Raw genomic sequence first — 19,937 nt, forward strand, 5'->3', positions numbered from 1 at the left:
TTTCCACAGGTTACAGATCCATTATCCACATTTTTACATCTCTCTAGGAAGTGATTGTTAAGTCCATGGCCTAAAGCAGAGGGAGTCAGTTCCGTCCTTTGTTTACACACTTAGTCCAGCTGTTCTTGAGCGCATAGTACCTGGCCTTGGACCCCCAGAAAATGGTACATATCATCCACATCAGTCAAAATGGTGACTGCTACACCTGAATTTCCATGATGAAGTTCTGGATTGTCCTTTTCTTTGTATTGTCTATTTACAAAGTTCCCTTCCTGGTCCACAGTTGTGCTCTTGGACCAGTTCTTTGCTAGCTCTTCAGCTGTTGACACACACAGTACAGGTTTGAAATGATAGGAAGTGGGTTAAATTTTCATTTCATTTTCCATTTCAAACTCTTCACTTGTCCTTCTGTTGATGTTGTTGACAGCTTGTTACACGCTCCTCATGTGTCTGTCATACATATAGTCAGCAATACAGTATGAAAAACACAGGAATCATTCTGATAATGAAGCAAGAATGAGCCTCCGCGACTAATTTCATGGTTTGTTTGTGATTTAGTCAAGGCATCAGAGCATCAAATTATGCAATTGCAATATGGCAAGCAATATGCTTCATTCAAAACCACCAATGAATCATAGTCCCATATGTTCCATAATTGTAGCACTTTGTATCTGGTATGAATTATTATACAATAAGCAAGGGCATAATTTGCTAAGCAGTGATTTAACAAATGTTGTTGGTGTGTTGTCAGACGGCGGTCCACACATAGTGCAGCCATTGTTACCGCTGACAAGCTGGATGTGAAGAAAGTGAATTCAATCCACATCACGCAGTGAAGGAAGTGCTTTCACTGCCGCAGTGGCGTGCAATCACTTCCTTAACGTTTAATCCAAGAATAGTTTACATTCAGTTTGGATTTAGGTATGTTACACTACAGATCTCATCAGGGGATGTTTATCTTATCTGAGCACGGCATGGCCAGTAGTAGAATTTCCTGTTGTGTGTGCTGCCTTCCTTTGTTTGGACTGGAAGATGGAGGAGGAGGACAGCATATCTACAGAGTGACTAGCAGGCAGACAGGTGCTACAGACTCCACTTTCATTAATTAACCTTAGCAGCAGTCTATGGGACAGCCCCCCGATGACCTCTGAGACATGATGAATAGCCTGGCAAGGTCCCTCCTTCCTTTTAATCTACGCTGGTGTGTGTTTGTGTGTCTGGGTTTGCACGTGTCACCATCACGGCAGGGCAGCTGGTGGAGTCTGGGTCCATTTGCAAGATCAAAGCGCCACTCCACCCCAGCATACACAAACTCGTCCACACACGCCGCCTCATTCCCCTTGATAGGCCGGTTAAATCTACTACATTCTTTCCGTGATTAGCTTGGTATTTCCCAGTCTCATCTATTAGCCAAGACTGATTATAAATGAGGCGTGTTAGGGGCCCTTTGGCGATAGGGGAGGAACTGCTGAACATGCTCTTAGGCTGAGGAAATACAGATCTAGCAAGAATAAAAACCTATATACAGTATATGGATGTAAGTGTGGAGATAGAGCCAAGATTGCAGAGCGTTGGATGAAAATCTGTGATTTTTTTTTTTCACGGATCCAAAGGGGAATCAGCACAGAACCTTATTTCTTCTGGGTGTTTTGCACTCAGTGCTATCCCCCCATGGTGAAGGGGCTCCATGGGTGTGCCGTCGCTTCCTTAGTGGATCCAGACTCTTGCTATGCTTTGAATTCACTATGTGTTTTGACTACTGGCTCCCACCAAGAACAGGGCTCTGAGATCAATTAACAGCTCTGTTTGTTAGAGCGAGCCGGAGAGAGAGAGCAGACAGAGAGAGAGATACAAAGCTAGCTGATTAGCACGGCTTATCAACAAGCAGGGTATTAGTTGGGAAAACATTGTGTTGGCTAACACATGTAATGTTAATGATGATACACAGATGCTCCGATAATGGATGGAGGAATGGGAGGTGTGCACTTGTGCATGTCAATGAAGGGAAATGCAAAGAATGCAGGCTGTTTATCACTGTGATTATAGGGCCTGGATCACGGGAAGTCAACCTCGGGGACTGGTACTGCTTTCCATCCCGGGTTAAACACAAGCAAAGGTCACATGGAAGATAAATATACTCACAAAGCAAACACGCTCCCCCTAAGGGATTATATGCCAACTTACACATGTATGTTTACATGTTCAGGTCAAATTTCCACTTAAACTGTATACTATGTAAAATACACTTTCACACACACACACACACTTGAAAACTCTGGCATCGGCAGCCCTGGCTTCTATCAGCGGCAGCCTGCAAAGTGTCTAATTGGAAGAGAACAGGTTGTTTTGCAGCTCTCTGTGGCCGCTTCCACATCAGTCTCTACCCCTCTCCACTTCTCAATCCCATCCAACCATCTTAATTAGCATGGGCTATTTATTTTATAGCCTGCAAATTGGCAGCCTCGCTTCGCTGGCTGAAGTCTGGCAAGAGAGGGGAAAAGCGAGATGGTGGGGAAGAAAGAGATAGAGGAGAGGATAAGTCACTTTGTGAGCTGGAAGGAGTAGATTAGTTTGTGTTTGTCTGTACAGATGCACATATTAATACGATAAATAAAATGGACCTTATACCAAAAACAAAAGAGCTCCTTTAGCCACCAAAAACTGGAGTAAATGGATCTGACTGCTGGTTACATCTCGGTGCTTTTGTTGAAGTTGGAACACTGTGTTTATCTGAGATAATCTCATTTAAAATCAGATCCTCTTAATCACACACACACACACACACACACAGAGCATATGTTTTCTCTTAACAGCTCTGCAGTTTGCTTAGAGCCACATCAAGGCTGGCCGAGGGCCCATTGAAGTGGGCGAGGAGGCAGAGATAGGCCACTGGTATCCCCCCCTCCCTCCCACTCACTCACACACACATAATCTAAATTACTCAGCAGTATGAGTAAACCAGTTGGAGGGAGGCCTAAGACCAAGTTATGCTAAAAAAACATCTTTGCATGCTGTTTATCATCTCATCGTGATGCGGGCGCTTTTAGTCTGAGCGCACACCTGTGAAAACACTCTCAAGGTGTGTGTATGTTGGGTGGGGCCTTGTTAGGGATGGCGTGGCATATAGGTCACATCTGGCATGGAGACGTGGTGTCATCACACACACGCAGCCCTCATGGAAACTCAAGACAACAAATCTCTTTAAGGGGAGCCAGAAGGAGACTCACCCCCCCCCTTCCCGTCCGTCCCATGGAGAGTGTGCCATCCCCCCCTCCTTTTTGAATGAGGGGGCAGGGTGATGTCATAGGGCGACATGCTAAATGCCATGTCAGTAGCATAGCCCCTCAGGATGTGTGCATATGGATGAATGTAAACCTGCCGCTCCATCTGTTTTCAGTGACGGACACTCCACAGGCTTCAGGTTAATGTTTGATTTAGGTGTTGAAAAAGTTAATTCTTCACCAGCGATTAACCCTTCTGTCAGTGTGGCATAAGGACAAAATGTAGGGGAGGGGTAGTAATGGTTGTGGAAGTAGTGGGGGGGTTAACTGAGCTAATGATCAGCCAGAGACCAACATGGAACATAAACATTAGTGATTTACTTAGCAGTCCAAGAACAACACCTTCAGCTTCTCTGGCTCCGGCCAGCTAATAACTACGACGGGAGGGGGAGGGGGGAGGCGGAAGGGGGGGAGGAGTGATTATTAGATGGAAAAAAAGGGAGAGATGTGGAACAGGAGAGAGAAATGTAAAAAATGAAAATAGCAAGAGGCTGTCACATTTAAGGCTGTGCTCCGCAGCGCGATGTTGTTCTAATGATTAACGCCTGGCCTCTGGTCTGCTTTCAGCACTGAGAGCAACAGCTTTAATAGAGACACAGAGGACAAGTCATCAGGGAGACTAACAGTTGAAAGGCACCCTGCTCCATTAATGTTGAAGCCATATTTATTTAGGATTTATTATAAATCTCTAACGCTTGCTCAGATTGAAATCAAATCTCCATTAAATGTCATCCCGCAGGCTGCAACTTGTCCTGTTAAACAAATTCAGATCACTCACAGATGACATTTGTTTACTCCACCATCCAGAGGAGAAGGACTCAATATAAAGGAGAATGAAAAGAAGCCATTAGAGCCAGCAAGTAAACACTGGAGTGCCTGGTTGGAGGTTGTCGGTAAATGTTGTCCTTTCAAGGTTACTTCTTCTTCTTGTTTTTTCCTACTTGTAGCTATAATTCTTTCTGTTTGTTTTGGACAGTTGAGTGCACACTGGCCACACTATCTTGCCACAGTATATGTGTTTGTTTAAAATTTACTAAAATCCTGTTCCAAGCCTTTAGGCCACGAGGAAAGACACCAAAAGCAGTGATAAAACAGCGCAGGGAGAGTGAAAGTAAAGGGCAGCGAGTTAGCATTCAGCTGACAACTGGATTTGTCTCCTGAAGCGCCGTGTCAACACAGATGCGTGCACACATGCTCCATATGTACGGACACCGCCGCAGAAAAGCGTGACTGCTAACAATGAGTGCTCCCTCACACAGCCGTCAGCACAAAGCACCCTGGGAGCTGAAAGCCCTCCCATGTGAAGGCACTAGATAACAGAGATCTGTTGGATGATTATGTCCCACGTCAGTTAGAGCGTCCACAGCTCTGTTTTTTTGCCGTTGTTGTATCCATACAAAAGCTGACAATTGAGATCTTTGGCTTGGCCTCAGTTATGATCACAACACACATGCAGGGAAACCTGCTTGTGATGGTGAATGTGGGATACAGGGTACAAAGCCAAGCTCAGACCAACAGTCCAGCTGATTTCATTCTGTCCATCTCACCTCCACAATTCCTCCTTTCTCTTTGTTGTCATATAAATGTTGTCTGATACACCTGGGTGGTCTTGTCTGCTAATTTCTTGTCTTAGGCTTTCAAGGTATGGGCATGCACAGGCAGGGAGGTGTTCTAAGGCTTTCCAATTTCTCATCCCCCCAAACAGACATACATTTGTTTGCCTGGAGTTGATGTGTGTCATTATAAAAAGGGGTACGTAATTTAAATGGTAGCACAATTTTTATAAACAAAAACAAAAAAGCAGAGTAGGCGGGTTCTACTCTCCTTTAGTGCCAGTGTGGCACTTGGATTATGATGGTTTTTAGAGTGAACCATTTCCAAACACCAAATCTGTTCTGGTGAACTGCTGAGCTGTGATAAGGGTCATGGTGGAGGCCAATGAAATGGAGGGAGAGGGGAGCTCTGAGCCAATATCCACAGGAAATTCAACACACTGACCTGAATTGCACTTCCAACAGCTGTCTGGAGCAGTCAGGCACCACAGCCATTTTTTATTATTATAAAGAAGCAGCTTGGATCTGGTCTGTCTGACTGACAACTGCAGCATCCTGCATTGCTCTCATCCTAGGGAACACTCTATCTCCACAAAATCTCTCCATTTTCTGGAGGTAAATATGAGGGGAAGCTGTGAAATTAATGGTGCCCACTGTTCTCAAAAAGACACACTTTAGCGGCTGCACTAAATGTCAACTCTCTCCGGAGTCAAAACACCACTTGCCGCAGCTTTCAACTTGGGGAGAAAGAAAATCAGTGTGGCTCTTCGTCCCTTCGTTCGCTCTGCCGGTGGACAGCCTCAAGTGGGCCTGATGGTCTTCAATTAGGGGGCCCAGCAAGATGCTTGAGTGACGATGGAAAAAGCAGTTTGCCACATTCATTTAAGCTACAATGACTGCAGCACGGAGGCTCTATCTAGCGATAACTCCCTGCAATTTTGGTTTCGATTGGCCCCATCTGCACCCATCATGCCAGCTGCCAGACTAGCATGAAAATGATGTCCTTATCCTGGGCACATTTCTGCCACTAATGGCTCCAAATAATTGCCCTGAATGACAGTATAGTTCTCCGGTTTTTTTTTTTCCTCATGTTGTAAACCGAGTAACACTCTGACCGACGCTTGAGCCTCCATAGTGAACATGCTCTTAAAAATGTTCCTGCAGCTGCAGCTTTTTTTAATCATACGTCAATCATTCTCGAATCATAATCCGGCACTCGTGATGCTCTGAGAAGTAGCTAACATGGGAGATGTGTAAATGCTCCTCATCAGCTGAACGGCAGCTCTCCAGAGAGCGCTGCATAAATATTTTGACTTTCCCCTGTGTGATATTGTACGTTTAAGTGTGCATGTGTGTGTTGATGTATGCGCACTCATTGGCCTTCGCCTTCCATCACTGACGCTGTAATTTTTGTTTGAGCACCTCTCATATGTTTCACAGACATGTCTTGATGAGGGTTTGTGTGTGTGTGTGTGTGTGTGTGTGAAAGAGGTATTCACAAATCAAGCTGTTTATTCATCAGTTCCTGATTCTGGTGATTGAAGCCTTTCACTAATGTTTACCCTCAATCCAGATGTTCCAGGAGTTACACACACACACACACACACTTGCATTAATGGAGCTTTTTCCCCTAAGGCACAGAACAACATATAGTAGAGGGATCTAGATGTAGCCTCTAGTGAACAGAGGTGGTCTCCCTGGCTGTAAACTGTCCTCTGCTCAATAGAGTAACACCAAACTAATCGCCTAAGTAGCAGTCATCGTCTCCACCCCTCCACTTTGCGCCCCATCTTCTCACCTCCTATCTCATTTTTTTGCTTCCTGCAGGTCCTGAATGCTCCAGGAACTTCACCTCCAACAGCGGGGTCATTAAGTCACCCGGGTTCCCAGAGAAATACCCCAACAACCTGGACTGCACTTTCATGATCTTTGCCCCGAAGATGTCTGAAATCATTCTGGAGTTTGAGAGCTTCGAGCTGGAGCCTGACACGACACCTCCGACTGGTGTATTCTGCCGCTACGACCGGCTGGAGATCTGGGACGGCTTCCCCGGAGGTGAGCGGGCATATCTGTGTATTATCTTAGGAGGCCGTGGTGGTGGTGGTTTTCACCTCTCTCACTTCTACAGAGGAAGCGAACAGTGTTACACAATATCCGGGCTAACTGCCTTACCCAGAGTTGGCAGGGAGCATGTGCGCAATGCTTCATCATCTCTAAATACGTCACGCTTCCTGATCATAAAAGTGCTCCCTTTCTCACTCACATAGCTGCATTGTGGTAGCGGCCCTCGTGCATAGAGAACACATACAAACACCTCCCCCCTGTGTGTGGTTCCTTGTGTTTCCCACCAAGGAAAGAAGTGCTTGTTGCACTTGGTCACAGGGTTGAGCGAAGGCGGCTGCACTCACATCACACAATCAAACAGTGCCTTAAGATAACATTCTCGATTCCACCCGTTTAAAAAAAAAAATAAGCAGGTGAGAGATGGAGCAAGAGAGGTGAGCAGTGTTCAAAGCAACGCTTCCTTAGCTGGAGATGAGGCTTTGAACTCAGCGAGCAAAATCACCTCTTGAAGTTTTTGGTTTTTCTGCAGGCTACTCCGACACAGGGTGCAGACAAGATGAAAGCTTTTCTCACCCATCAGTGGCTGAAAATCGAATGAATTTTATCTAGCTAGCGTTCAACCTGGAGTCTCGACTCCATTCTCTTCTCCTGTGATAAGGTTGAAGTGTAAATCACGGTGCCTTTTCAAGTGAGTTTACTTAAAGTTCAGAATTCTGTGCGCTCTCTGAAGATGTTAACTTTGCAGAGTTGACCTTTGATTCTACAAAGTATTTCCATACCTCATTTGTATTTTCTCCCCTAGAGGTGGCACATGTTTAATTTTCAGGATTTGTGTTGATTAAGGAGCCTCTCAAAGGCTTCAGATATGTCACATTATTATCACCTTTTAATACACATTTTTGCAAAGAGCTCGGGGGTCAGAAAAAGAAACATTTCCTGCGCCACTTCCGATTCATTAAAATTCAGAGACATCTCATTCATTTCAATAGTAAGTGTGACACAAAAGCAGCGGAATAAGCGACTCCAGAAATGTCCCTTTTTTTTTTTTTTAAAGCAGCTCAGAGCAGAAACTGGACACTCCCTTTCTGGACCGATGTGACATCACACCCTTCAAGTGTTGCTGTGTGTGACAGACAGTCCTGTGTAAAAAAAAATAAGCCTCAGGAGGAAAATAGTGTGCTGGCTTTTGCTAGGCGGCTCCCGCGGTGCCTGCTGCTGGATCGATAGTGCATTAGCGCTGAAGGCATGCTAGCCATGGGGGTGTGCGGAGGTCAGAGATGTCCAGATGCACGCCTCTGAAGCTTTGCGGGAGTTGCACCTCCACTCCTTGTTCTTTTTCCCTCAGGAGTGTGGAAGGCAGGCCGAATGCAGAGTTCATAGCTGAGTTCTTTAAAATTTCATAGCGCTGGGGAGTCATGCAGATAATCCAGGAGATGGTATTTTTTTTTCCAATCTAGGCCTTACTGGGTTTTAAAGCACACAACAATTCTCTCACGCATACACCAGTCACCTGGTTTATGAAGATTAATCTGAGCCGTCACACCACTGCCCCATAAGTCCCCACGGCCTGGCCTCTGCCTCTCATGTAAGGGCCGGAGTGAAAGTGGCATGTTTTGGATGACAGGAGGCCACAGGGAGGCAGGACTGTCACTCGCCGCTGATCACAGCATTACTAATCACAGATAAGCTGCAGGTCCCCACACACACACACACACACACCGATAGGGACACACACTCACAAATGCACATGGATCATAGCACACATCAGAGACATGGGGCAAGGTCACTGTGCTCTCCTGCTCCCTCTCTCGTTACCCCATCACTCTTTCCACCACATTTCTCCGCCTCTCTGTCTCCCCCTAACGTTCCTCCTCCTCTTTATCTTCCCCATTTCACTCAACTCTGCTTACTGGAACGTGTCTCTTTTGTGCTTTTATTGCTTTCTCTCCCTTTAGTGCTCCCCTTTTGTCTATACTTGTTTGGTCTCCTTCACAAAACTCACCGGGCCATAGCTGTGTCAAGTCTAAGAAAATAAGTCTGGGTACAGGAGGTTTGAGGTATTTACAGCCAGCAAATAGACGGAGCCAGTGTCCCCTTCCTGCTGGTGAGCAAGTATGGAATGCTGGGAGTCTTTTCTCAGGCGTCTTTATGGAGCCAGTGCCATACCTCACTGACACACTAGTTTTCACACCTCCACGGGGGGGGGGGGGGGGTAGTTAAACACATGTGTGACATGGCTGCAGCAAACAAACAAATATTGAGTTAACCCAAGTCTAACCTAAAGAACAATATTTACCCTTTGCTCTCCTTTCTCCTTCTCTCTGCAGTGGGTCCATATATTGGAAGGTACTGTGGGCAGAACACTCCGGGAAGGATCATTTCCTATACGGGCATCCTGGCACTGACAATCAACACAGACAGCGCCATCGCTAAGGAAGGCTTTTCTGCCAACTTCACCGTCATCGAGAGGACTGTTCCAGAAGGTGAGCTGACATTAAATACTTAGATGAGCTTGAACCAGCTGTAAAAGTGTAAAAGAATGAGAAAGTAACCACCAGAGGAGCATTATTATAAGTAAGAAGCAGATGTTGTCTGCCACTGAAGCCACACATGGTCCTATTATGACAAATTCCCACTCGTTAAACACAGCTTAAGAGTTATTAAATAAACACCTCCTGCTTCTTTCTCATTTGGGGAATATGTTACAAAGTACAACTCTGCCTCCTGCAGTTTACAAGACCTGCCGGCTCCAAAAGGACACAACACACAACAAACAAATGCACACTCGCACACACTCGCACACACACACCCTTAGGGCTTTTACATGCACCATCATTGTCACAGGGCTCGACCCCACGACCCCATTTTGCAAAACGTTCCATCTAAACATTTCATTAAGGAAGTCGAGTCATAAATCTGTCCAGCTGGATAGAACACCCCATGTATATACAGACACACACGCACACACATGCAGGCAATCTTTGAATAGAAAAAGATGGATGACATTCAGCCAATCTACTAATCATCTTCAAAAGGGATTTTGTCTTGCCCAGAGGGAAGACAGACGCTGAGTACACACACACACACACACACACACACACACACACACTAAACAACCCCGCCTCGCAGTAATGAGCACGGTGATGGCTGCTGATGTCATTTCTCCTCAGTTTCCTCTAGTCGTTTTAATCACACATCTTAAATCAGATTACGCAAATCAACTTTTCACATTCGCCGTTAAGAGGCACGCTGGAGTATCTGACCTGTGATCAGTAAATACCTTAATTTAGAAGAAGTTGCTGGCTGTTACATCACCAGCTCAGACGTAGCCAAGATAAAAAAAAATATCCAAACTTTTTCTTTGCTTTTCCAGGCTTGTACCACTTAAATCATTCATAATCCCCTTATGCATAATACACGGTGGATTTTCTCGCTTCTACATGGTGAGTGGAAGGGTATACTCTGGCTGAAAGCTACTGATGAGAGGTGATAAGGTGCTGAAAAGAGGCCTTGTCTGTTGTTTCTCTTGCTCTCATTCCTCTCCATCCACCCTTCACTGTTTTCTCGGCTATCAGCTTTGGTGGGTAACCCACATGATCAGATACCATACTCAGTGGCAAACAAATGCCTCTTTGTGTTTTCGAGGGAGTAATCTACAAAAGTTTGACAAGACTTCTCTAAGAATGCAGACGAGGTGCGAGACGTTTTTCTCAGCTTCACCCAACAACGCCGACATACACACTCGTTTGCATATACAACACTGTAACACACAAACACACACAAACTGACCCAGTGACTGAGGTGTGTATGTAGCGTGGCAGATGGGTAGACCATCTGTGTTAGCTCTTACGCAGCAGCCACATAGCAGTTCCACACCGCTCTTCGCCCTGAGCTGTCTGAGTGTACAAGGATTTTATATTTATGGCCATGATAGCTCTGCGTTTGAAAGTTCGTTTTTGCCTTTTGACTTTAAAACTTCACCATTGAGGGAAAAAAACAGAAATCAATATAAATGTGTTCCTTTACATACCTTTGTGTTGTTGTAGTGAATGAAAGGTCGTTTTCTTCATTGCTCCACAGCGGTGTCAGCCAGTCTGACCTCCAGGGGTCAGAAAAGGCTGACCCTAATCTGACCCAGCAGCACCCTTTGGCCATGGAGCCATGCGTTGCCCCATAACGGCTGCCCCATGTCAACACAAACAAGGGAAGCCACCTCCTACCATGGGTGGTTTTGCCATTAAGCGTGGTATATGGCCCCCAAATACAGATACTAAACACACCTAAACTCCCCCAGGAGACCAAGTTAGAGAAGGAATAGTGAAGATAAACTGCCCACAGGGAGGTGACGGAAACCCATCCAGTCAGTGGAAAAAATAACTGAAGTGAAAGTCACTCTAACGACTAATACCGGCGTAAACTTAGCCCACGCTGAATGTTTTATGAAGACATTTTTACGTCTTAATGCCAGAACTATTCTGCCTCCATTAAGAAAAAGTAGAGAGAAAGGATTTACTGAGGCATTGCTGATGTGCTGTTCTGTTCCAGCCAGCAGCTCTTGAGTGCCTGTCGTGTGGCGGCCTCGTCCCCAGAGATGAGCTCTGATTGTGGTGGGGAGGACACTGAAAGCTCATGCTGGGTTACATACTCAGAATTCAACTAAACATCCTTTTTCACCCCGCTCCTATCTTCCACTCTTTTCAGACTTTGACTGCAGCGACCCTTTGGGAATGGAATCGGGAGAGATAACATCGGACCAAATCATGGCTTCATCCCAGTACAACCCCAGCTGGTCCCCAGAGCGCTGTAGACTCAACTACTATGAAAACGCATGGACACCGGCAGAGGACTCAAACAAGGAGTGGATACAGGTAACACTTGTTTTGTTACCGAAAGGAAGTTATTAACACGTCACAGATAATTGCTGCCTGAGAGGTAGAATCAGCGGCTGAGGAAAAGTAAATAATGTCAGCATACAACAATCCACCTGCTGCCTGCAGTATGTTTTTGGAGGTGAGTCACAGTCTGAGTGTCTGCAGTATTAGAAGTGACTGCTGCCTGCTTGAACACAGTAGGTGTGTTCTGTGTTTGTCCTTCAATCTCTGGAGGTGCAGTTTCTCCACAACACCCAACAATTTCGATGATGGATGTGTGCCGTCCTGGTGGACCTCCGGGTGGTCCGAGTCCACGCCTCACAAAAATTGCCCGTGTCCACTCTCTCCGTCACTGTCTACCTGTCTCCCTCTCTCCTTCTGTCTTCCTGTCCTCCCTGATAACTTTCCTCTTCCTTGATAGAAGAGACCGCCTCCGGGGATGCTGGGATTTAGTCCAGGCATCCTGCCTCGCTTCACACACACACACACAAACTGGCTCTGTCATATTTTTCTGTCTGTCGGCTTATCTGCACGAAGCGATCATCACCCACCAAGGGAACTTTATGTGGGAAGATTAAGGATTTAGTTCTTCCATCCCTAGATGAGGATAAGTCACACATCTCCAGTCCACTCACAGCACAGACCCCCAGTGACACACCCACCGCAGCACTACCTGGATGCATTCAGAGCTTGTTTGATTTATTAACCGAAATCCTCCAGGCCTTGTAAATGCCCAGACTGTTTTTCTTTTTCTACTTTTTTTTTTCTACAGTCTTTGCCTTATTGCTGAAAAGTTTGGCCCCAGCACACTTCTCCAGGGATGTATAATAGAGCTGACCCAAAGCCAAATATTTGCTCGGGGAGGGCTATAAGCAAGCTTTTCCTTTATTATTGCAATGAAAACATTGTCCTGGGGGCCACAGTTGCTCCTTCAGACTAATTTAATCAGCGTGTGAGCGTCCGTGTGTGCAGGTTTACATGTGTGTCCGCGGCTTCGTGGGTCTGGCTGGTTCCATATTGTCCTGCAGAGGAACTCAGCATGCCTCAGAGTGAATCAGGAAGAAACATGCCCAAACTTACCACTTCCTCTGCGGTCTGTGGTGTTAAATAGGAAAGGAATGTCCATTGTTCATAGTCAGACGTGGGGCCTTTTTGACAGCGGAAATTACAAGTGATCACAATGATTTGTTGCCACTCAAGTCTTGCCCTGTTCTAGTATTGATCATATTGAGGATTTGACTTGGCAGTAAAATCTAGATTTTACTGGGGTTGTGTACTAATGGGCATGCTGATTCCCCAATACTAATCAGATGAAAACACTGGATGAGCCTCATCTCATTTCTAATTTCAAGCGCAGCCAAAGAGCCAAGTCTGTGGTTGCCACATAATTTATGTTTTCTAAGAAGTGCGATGCACTTGTGCCGAGCACTTCGAGCAGAAGTCCAATTATCACAAGTGGTATTAAAAGAGCAGAATTCTTCATTCCTCTTTCATTAAGCCCGTCCGCGGTGTTGCAACAAGCTCAGGCCCCCTCACGGCACGTACAAATCATCTCGCCGTGCAGTCAGATGCATAGTAATCAACTCATTATTTATTTCATTATCATTCCCTGACTGCATTTTGAAGCAGACATTTTTATTATTCATGACAGGTGGCCTTTGATTCTCGGGCATTTTCCTTCGCTCTGCTTTGCTTCTTCTTTGCCGAACATAATCCAGATTTGTCATCCATTTTAATGCTGCCTCATTCTGATGCAGCGAGAGAAGGAGGGCAAGATGCTAGAGTCTGTGCGCTCTTCATCGCCAATTAGATTGGCGTGGCGTGGTGTGGTTCAGCATTGAGTGCTGGGTTAGCCAGGTCATTAATCAGCCCTTTGGTGTACGCAGAGATGGACAGATGTCCTTTGAGGAGGGATTTTTTTTTTTTTTGGGTGGGGCGCAGTGAAGAAAGACAACAATAATCCCTCAAACAGACCTTCCCTTTTCATTTCTTCTTTGCTCCTTTCAGATCTGCCTCTTTTCTCTTCTTCCCCTCTCTCAGGTTTACAGAACTACATCATGTTTTCTTCATGTTATCTGCTTTTGTGAGCCGTGAATTTCTGTGAAGCTGAACAGCAGGAGTTCTCTGCGGCAAAAATAAATGAGGCCAGTCCTATGGCTTGAACTCACAGGAAATGCTTCATATGTACAACATATTCAGCCTGTTTGATAAATATGACAGAAGAAGGATCTGACAGCCACCAAACATCTACCTGAGAGTGAATCTCTGTTAGGCAGCTGCCACTGATTGTATACACAACATGAATAATTTAAGCCGTCTTGGAGAGAACCCAACTGTCAATACCTGAAAGCCTCTTTACTGAGCCTCTCATAATGGCAACATACCGTACAGTACAGCAGGTTGGAGATTTTATCCTGATCTTGCTCTTCATATCTATAATTTAGCTGCAATTATCTTCCATCTTCTATGCCAGGATGCATTACTCCTGACTCAGTATTTATGCATTTATCAGCCTCTGATAACCTAAATTGTTTAATCATAAGATCAGATAAAGAGTCCCTTTACTCTTGCCATGTGTGAAGCGCTTTAATCTCACCTGAAACATGAAAGCGCTCCACTTTAGAAGTGCATCAATGTTGGTTGACACAATATGCCCCTTTATCTCCTGCAAATATATCCAGAACCGATCGTCATGGGGTTTTGAACTTGGGTGGAGGGAAAGGGGGCATGACCCGTCCTATTTCCTAATGCAAATCCATAAGGCAAGCAAGTGCTGGGAACCAAGAAGTTCCACCACCTGACCAACCAAATAACCACTAATTGTACACTTCCTCTATCACAATGCATTTCTGGCCAACATGCAAAATGCTAACGTCAGATGCTAAAGTGCCATTTCCTGCCTCCCTTCCTCTCATTAGAATGAGCTTCCATGACCTGTAAAACGCTCCCCACATCTTTCTTAATGATGAGTAATTACAATATATAGACTGGTAATTAACAGCAGCTTCTCAGTTGATGCAGTGTAGTGAGATGCTGGCATTGAGGCCGCCAGTGAGATCATCATCATGCCACACAAATGGAAACAATGGATGCTGTCTGTGCCTTGCTGCTCCTGGGCCTCGCTCTCAATTGGAAAATCGATGACAGGATAGAGACCCACACTCGACTGGAGTAGCCCAAAAGTAGGACTAGAAATCGAAACATGAAGGACTGCATGATGTAATGAAATGAAACAGCTCTGCTGCATAAGTACCCCGAGACAAACGGCTCAGTCGTAATCAGTGTCAGTTTCAGTGTCTGCATTACGGAGGAGAAAAATGCCTCAAAGCCCCGCAGTCGCTCGTCATCGCTAAACGATCATATCCAGCTGCAGGTTCTAGACGTGACACACCATCAGGTCGCCCTCTCTGATGTCCCCATCACTGTTTTCTTGGTCTCATAATCATTACTCAGAGCGCTGAGTCATCTGTGGAGCAAGGATGGGAATGACCCATGTCTTAGGGATGATTCACCGGGAAAGGAAGCCTTAAAACCCGACTGTTATCCTTCCTCCAACAGCTGCGACCTGTAATCACGCTACAGTGTATCTGACTCTACACAGACACACACACAACAAAGCAGACAGCCCTTTATTTTATAATCGCCCATACATCCCTCTTTGTCAGCGGGAAACAGATGATGGGAAGGCATGCATAATTTAATGCCACCGAAGAGGTGTCGAGGAGCTAAAAATAAACTGTAATTCTGTCAGGTGAGCATTGTGATAAATGGAAGGTCGTGAGTGGAGCTCACAGGTCCTGCAGTGTTGGAGTAATACAATTTTCATGTAAAGAGAATTAATTACAGAGGTATTCCAACAGCTTCCGCTATAAGACCAAAGTAGCTGCAGATTAGGGTCAAAGTGTAACACAGGTGATCTGCATGAACTTTATGATGCAGTCCTTGGAGATCCATAAAACATTCTGGCCTCCATCTTTGCCCACAGCTGCTCTTTGACTTCTGAAACACACATGCTTTACTTCCTCTCTGTGTTTCTCTTGTTGTTGTTTTTGGTGAGGATAAACTCATTCCCCAGAGGCTTTAGTTATTCATTCAGCAGCCCCCACACACATACACACACATACACACACATGGGAAGCTATTTTTCCCCCCACTGTAGAGAAATACATTTAAAAGAAAAAGTGTTTGCTTCTCTTTCTTCCAGCTTGCAGCTTCTTGGCAACTCAATTATAAGCCAATCAAGCAGCAAGAGATAGAGCTTTTTAAGTTTTTGCTGTTTCTCCAACTGTGCGTCTGCTCGCTGCGCCCACACAGACTCTGACTACATTCTAGCCTTCAAATGCATATCATGTGGCCTTGCTGCACATCTGAGTCATACAGTGCAGAGACAATACACTGAGTAATGGATAGACCTAATGATCACGCCCACAGCTCACACTGCCATTCAGGCATAATTGGAAAATTATCTTGAAACGTAACTACACTTGTATAAACACAGATAAATTTATAAACACACACACAGTCCGTCATTCACATACATGCATACCCTCTCATTCAAACAGTTGATTGCAGCGTGTCGATCTAATTGCATGCACACTAGGCTGACTTAACAAGCCCGAGCACGACTAATTCTTTTTCTGCCTTTCTGGTTTCATTAGTTTGTGACCACCGGTTGTTGTGTGAGTCATCACAACACACTCTGACACACAGTCAGAGTCAAACACATTTGGAAGTAAAGCTGGAGTAGGAAAAACTCCCAGAAGACAAGGACACACTGAAGCTTTGCCCACATATCAGCCTGCCATTGCTTTATGGAAAGATTCTGTGAAGCCCGGGTGATTTCTTATCTCCCCCTGGCATGTTTACGGCTCAGGTGTGTGTGATATGAGTTACTGTGCAGCAGCAGCAGCAGCATGCCCAGAATGTATAGTGTTGTTTGTCTATAGGTGGGCACAGGTCCAAGCACGCTCACAGGGACAAAATAACAATTTAGTAAATGCAGCTACAAGATGTGTTTGATCAGCAGAACACTTCCTATAGATGCAAGATTAGGTGTCATAATTCCTTTTTTTTAGTTATCACATCAATAATTAAGCATGATTCAGCCTTTCTGAGTGATAGAAATTACCCAGGATCCTTTCTGATTTTCAAATGTTGGTCATGGGTTTAAGTATATAGGTCAGCAAGTGCTGTCCTTGGCTCCGGGCTGAGAGGAGTCCCACTAGTAATCATTATCCAGGCCTGTTTGTTTTCACTGCGGCCTCTGTGGTGTGGGATGGACTGTGCTTTACATCCAAACCTCCTGGCAGCCTCCAGTCTTTTTCTCCCTGACCCACGTAACCCCAGTCTGTTAGCGCAGCCTCGGCCTCGTTCTTTCGCCTCTAACAAGCAGCCATTAATAAATCATGCTTTGTTCATTACCCAGGCGCTGTTATCAGCCCGTGTCTGTGAAATTGATCTAGTTTCTGTGCTTCTTCGCTGGAGACCCTGCGCTTGTGTCTTTCACATATTGCACGGCATCACTGTCAGTGGCGTGTTTCCGTTCTTCACTTTTCTCCTGGATGTATTCTTTCCTCTTTCTATCCCTCCTGCTCTCCTTCATCATTTCTCCCCATGACAGCTCGACCCGTGCTGCATTAAATTTGAACTTTTGTGCCCAAAACTTTTTCCTTGGCATTGCTGTGGTTTCTGATGCAACCCAGTATGTAAAACCACATGCATGAAATGCAGAAAACACAAAATAATATAGTCCAGAATATTGATTACAGTCATATATCAGTGCAGCTTTTCTCAAATCAGCATGCCTGGCTCCTGTCTGAGGACCCATGAGTGTTCCCAATTAGCCCCTCCATTCATATCATTCCCAGAGGCTCTTCTTCTCCATTACACCTAATGAGATCCTTTCAGAGAAAACACCCCAGGGCCAAGTCTTCCTATTAGAGCATTTTTAGTTAAGCCTTTACAGTAAGCTACTTTGCCATTGGTCCAGATATGGAAATAAGTCAAATGCAGATGTTAAAGAGCAGCCAGCACAGGCCTTCCTGTTATCCAATGGGCTGCCCGCATCCAGCACGCTGGCACATTTACCAGGCACAGATCAAGTCAGCTCCTGCGTTATTAAATGGGAACCATCTGAAGCTGACAGGATTTGATTTTGTTTCTATTTGTGGATCCAAAAGAAATCTGGGACTTACTGTAAAAGCCCCTTGAGCCTATAGACAGGAACAAAAGTATTCTGTCTCTCTATGTGACTGTCTTTTTTGTCAGCCTCCATCCATCCAAATCCTTTGCTTGGCCAGGAGAGAGTGAGAGAAAAGCGTGGTGGAACCTCATTTATTGCTCCCATCTGTTTATGTCTTTTTACTTCTGGAAGTGAGCTGGAAGGAGGAGGAGGAGGAGGAGGTGGAGTGACCATCTTTCTGTGGCATGCAGATGTTCCTTTCCCTGCTCTTTTGCTCTGAATCATTAAGTGTGGTGCAGCACTGTGTATGAGGCCGGCTGGCTGGCTGAATGGTTTTAACATGCAGGAGTTCAGTTTTTTGGAAGGCAGAAAAATACCCTGGCTTTGATTTTCTGAAAATATGCGCACGCTACTGTTCACATAAAGGATTTCACTGTTGTCGCTCTCTCTCTCTCACACACCCTTGCCCATGCACATACCGATGATCTCCTCTGAGTTGATTCAGTAATCTGCTGGAGACTCTGGCCGCCATCCGTCAGAACCAGAGCCCATCTCACAGCAATATCAAAGGCCTACATCTCTCACCGTGATCCTGAAACACCTAAAAACCGCCAGCGCCCCAGCTTCCTGCATCACTCCTGCTTTTTTTTTGTGGCATGCAACACCATTACTCCTCATTAATGTCAGCTCAGCCTGTCAAAGACGGTGTTAACGCTTGTTAAAATTAAACGTGGTGCTGCTGGGAATGAGATTCTTTGAAAGTTTTGCAGGTTCACATCACACCCACTCTTTTCCTCTGTTATGGATGAAGGGATGGCAGGTTGGGGTTAAGTAGCCTCCGCAGTGGTCAGAGGGAGCCCATTTGTTACCGCCGCTGGCTGAAAAATTTCATGAAGAAGCAGTGACTGACTTCTTCTCCAGACCCTGTGAAGTTAGGCAGTGGCATTAACGTGATTAAAAGCCAATTTGAAGGCTATTCCTGCCACAGAAACAGAAGCCAGTGTGACATATGGATGTTTTTCTGGCAGTGGTGCTGTTGATGCAAGCCAGCAGCGTCTCTTTCTTCCAAGCACATGAGACCTGACCCCTCACTCATGTGCCTTTCCTGACCCTCACCGCCTCTGACTGTCTCCTCGTGAAAATATAATAGCCCTCCAGTAATGCACTGCAGTTCATGATTACTTTATAAAGCCCTGCATATTTTAAAGGCGCAATATTTGATATTCAATCTGTATCTCTCTTTCCTCCTGGCCAATTCTGATAATGTGATTGCGGACCTTGTTCTATTCAACATTCACTTTTATCCAATAAGCTCTTGTCTCCCATCTCAGGAAATTAAGTTGTCATCCTGTGTCTCTTTCATTAATGTGAATATTATTTCATTGCTGTTTATTAAATTCCACGTAGCAGCTGATGAGACTACAGCCAGAGGTGATTCAGTGAAAAGAGTTTTTTTTTTTCTAGCTTGCTTGTTTATTAATGCACTCAAACTCATTTATGCATTTGTAAAGGTTTACATTTTAGTTGTACAAGTTTCTTGCAGCAGCAATACTATGGAATGTTCTCACAGCCTTATCTCGTCTCTCTTTCCTCCTCCTCAGGTGGACCTCGGGTTCTTGCGGTTCATCTCGGCCATCGGCACCCAGGGCGCCATCTCCCAGGAGACCCGGAGGACATACTTTGTCAAGTCCTACAAGGTGGACGTCAGCTCTAACGGAGAGGACTGGATCACTTTGAAAGAAGGCTCCAAGCAGAAGGTATTCAACATTTTATATCGACTTCTACAAAAGTCTTTTTAAAGATTTTTGCATCTTCCTGACCAGTCATAAAAACCACCACTGGACATGCACTGCACTTGGAATATCCCATGTTGGTAAAACAGCCAGCTGACTTAGATTGTGGTCGCTTCCAAGTTACTGTCGGGCACAACAAAAAGGGGAAATACCCAGCTACACTACATGTACTTAAGAGTCTCTCTCCTAACGTG

General features: G+C 45.2%; 1 protein-coding gene across 4 annotated transcripts in view; it reads left to right on the forward strand.

The window, feature by feature from the left end:
• Positions 1-19,937, forward strand: part of nrp1a (neuropilin 1a) — a 139,741-nt gene that overhangs the window by 105,457 nt on the left and 14,347 nt on the right. For all 4 annotated transcript variants that reach the window (XM_028432937.1, XM_028432938.1, XM_028432940.1 and 1 more), the window contains 4 exons: positions 6,662-6,889; positions 9,226-9,381; positions 11,600-11,766; positions 19,552-19,707. In XM_028432937.1, coding sequence (XP_028288738.1) covers positions 6,662-6,889; positions 9,226-9,381; positions 11,600-11,766; positions 19,552-19,707 — 707 coding nt within the window. The remainder of the gene's footprint in view (positions 1-6,661; positions 6,890-9,225; positions 9,382-11,599; positions 11,767-19,551; positions 19,708-19,937) is intronic.

Source organism: Parambassis ranga, chromosome 20 (genome assembly GCF_900634625.1).
Source record: "Parambassis ranga chromosome 20, fParRan2.1, whole genome shotgun sequence".
NCBI lineage: Eukaryota > Metazoa > Chordata > Actinopteri > Ambassidae > Parambassis > Parambassis ranga.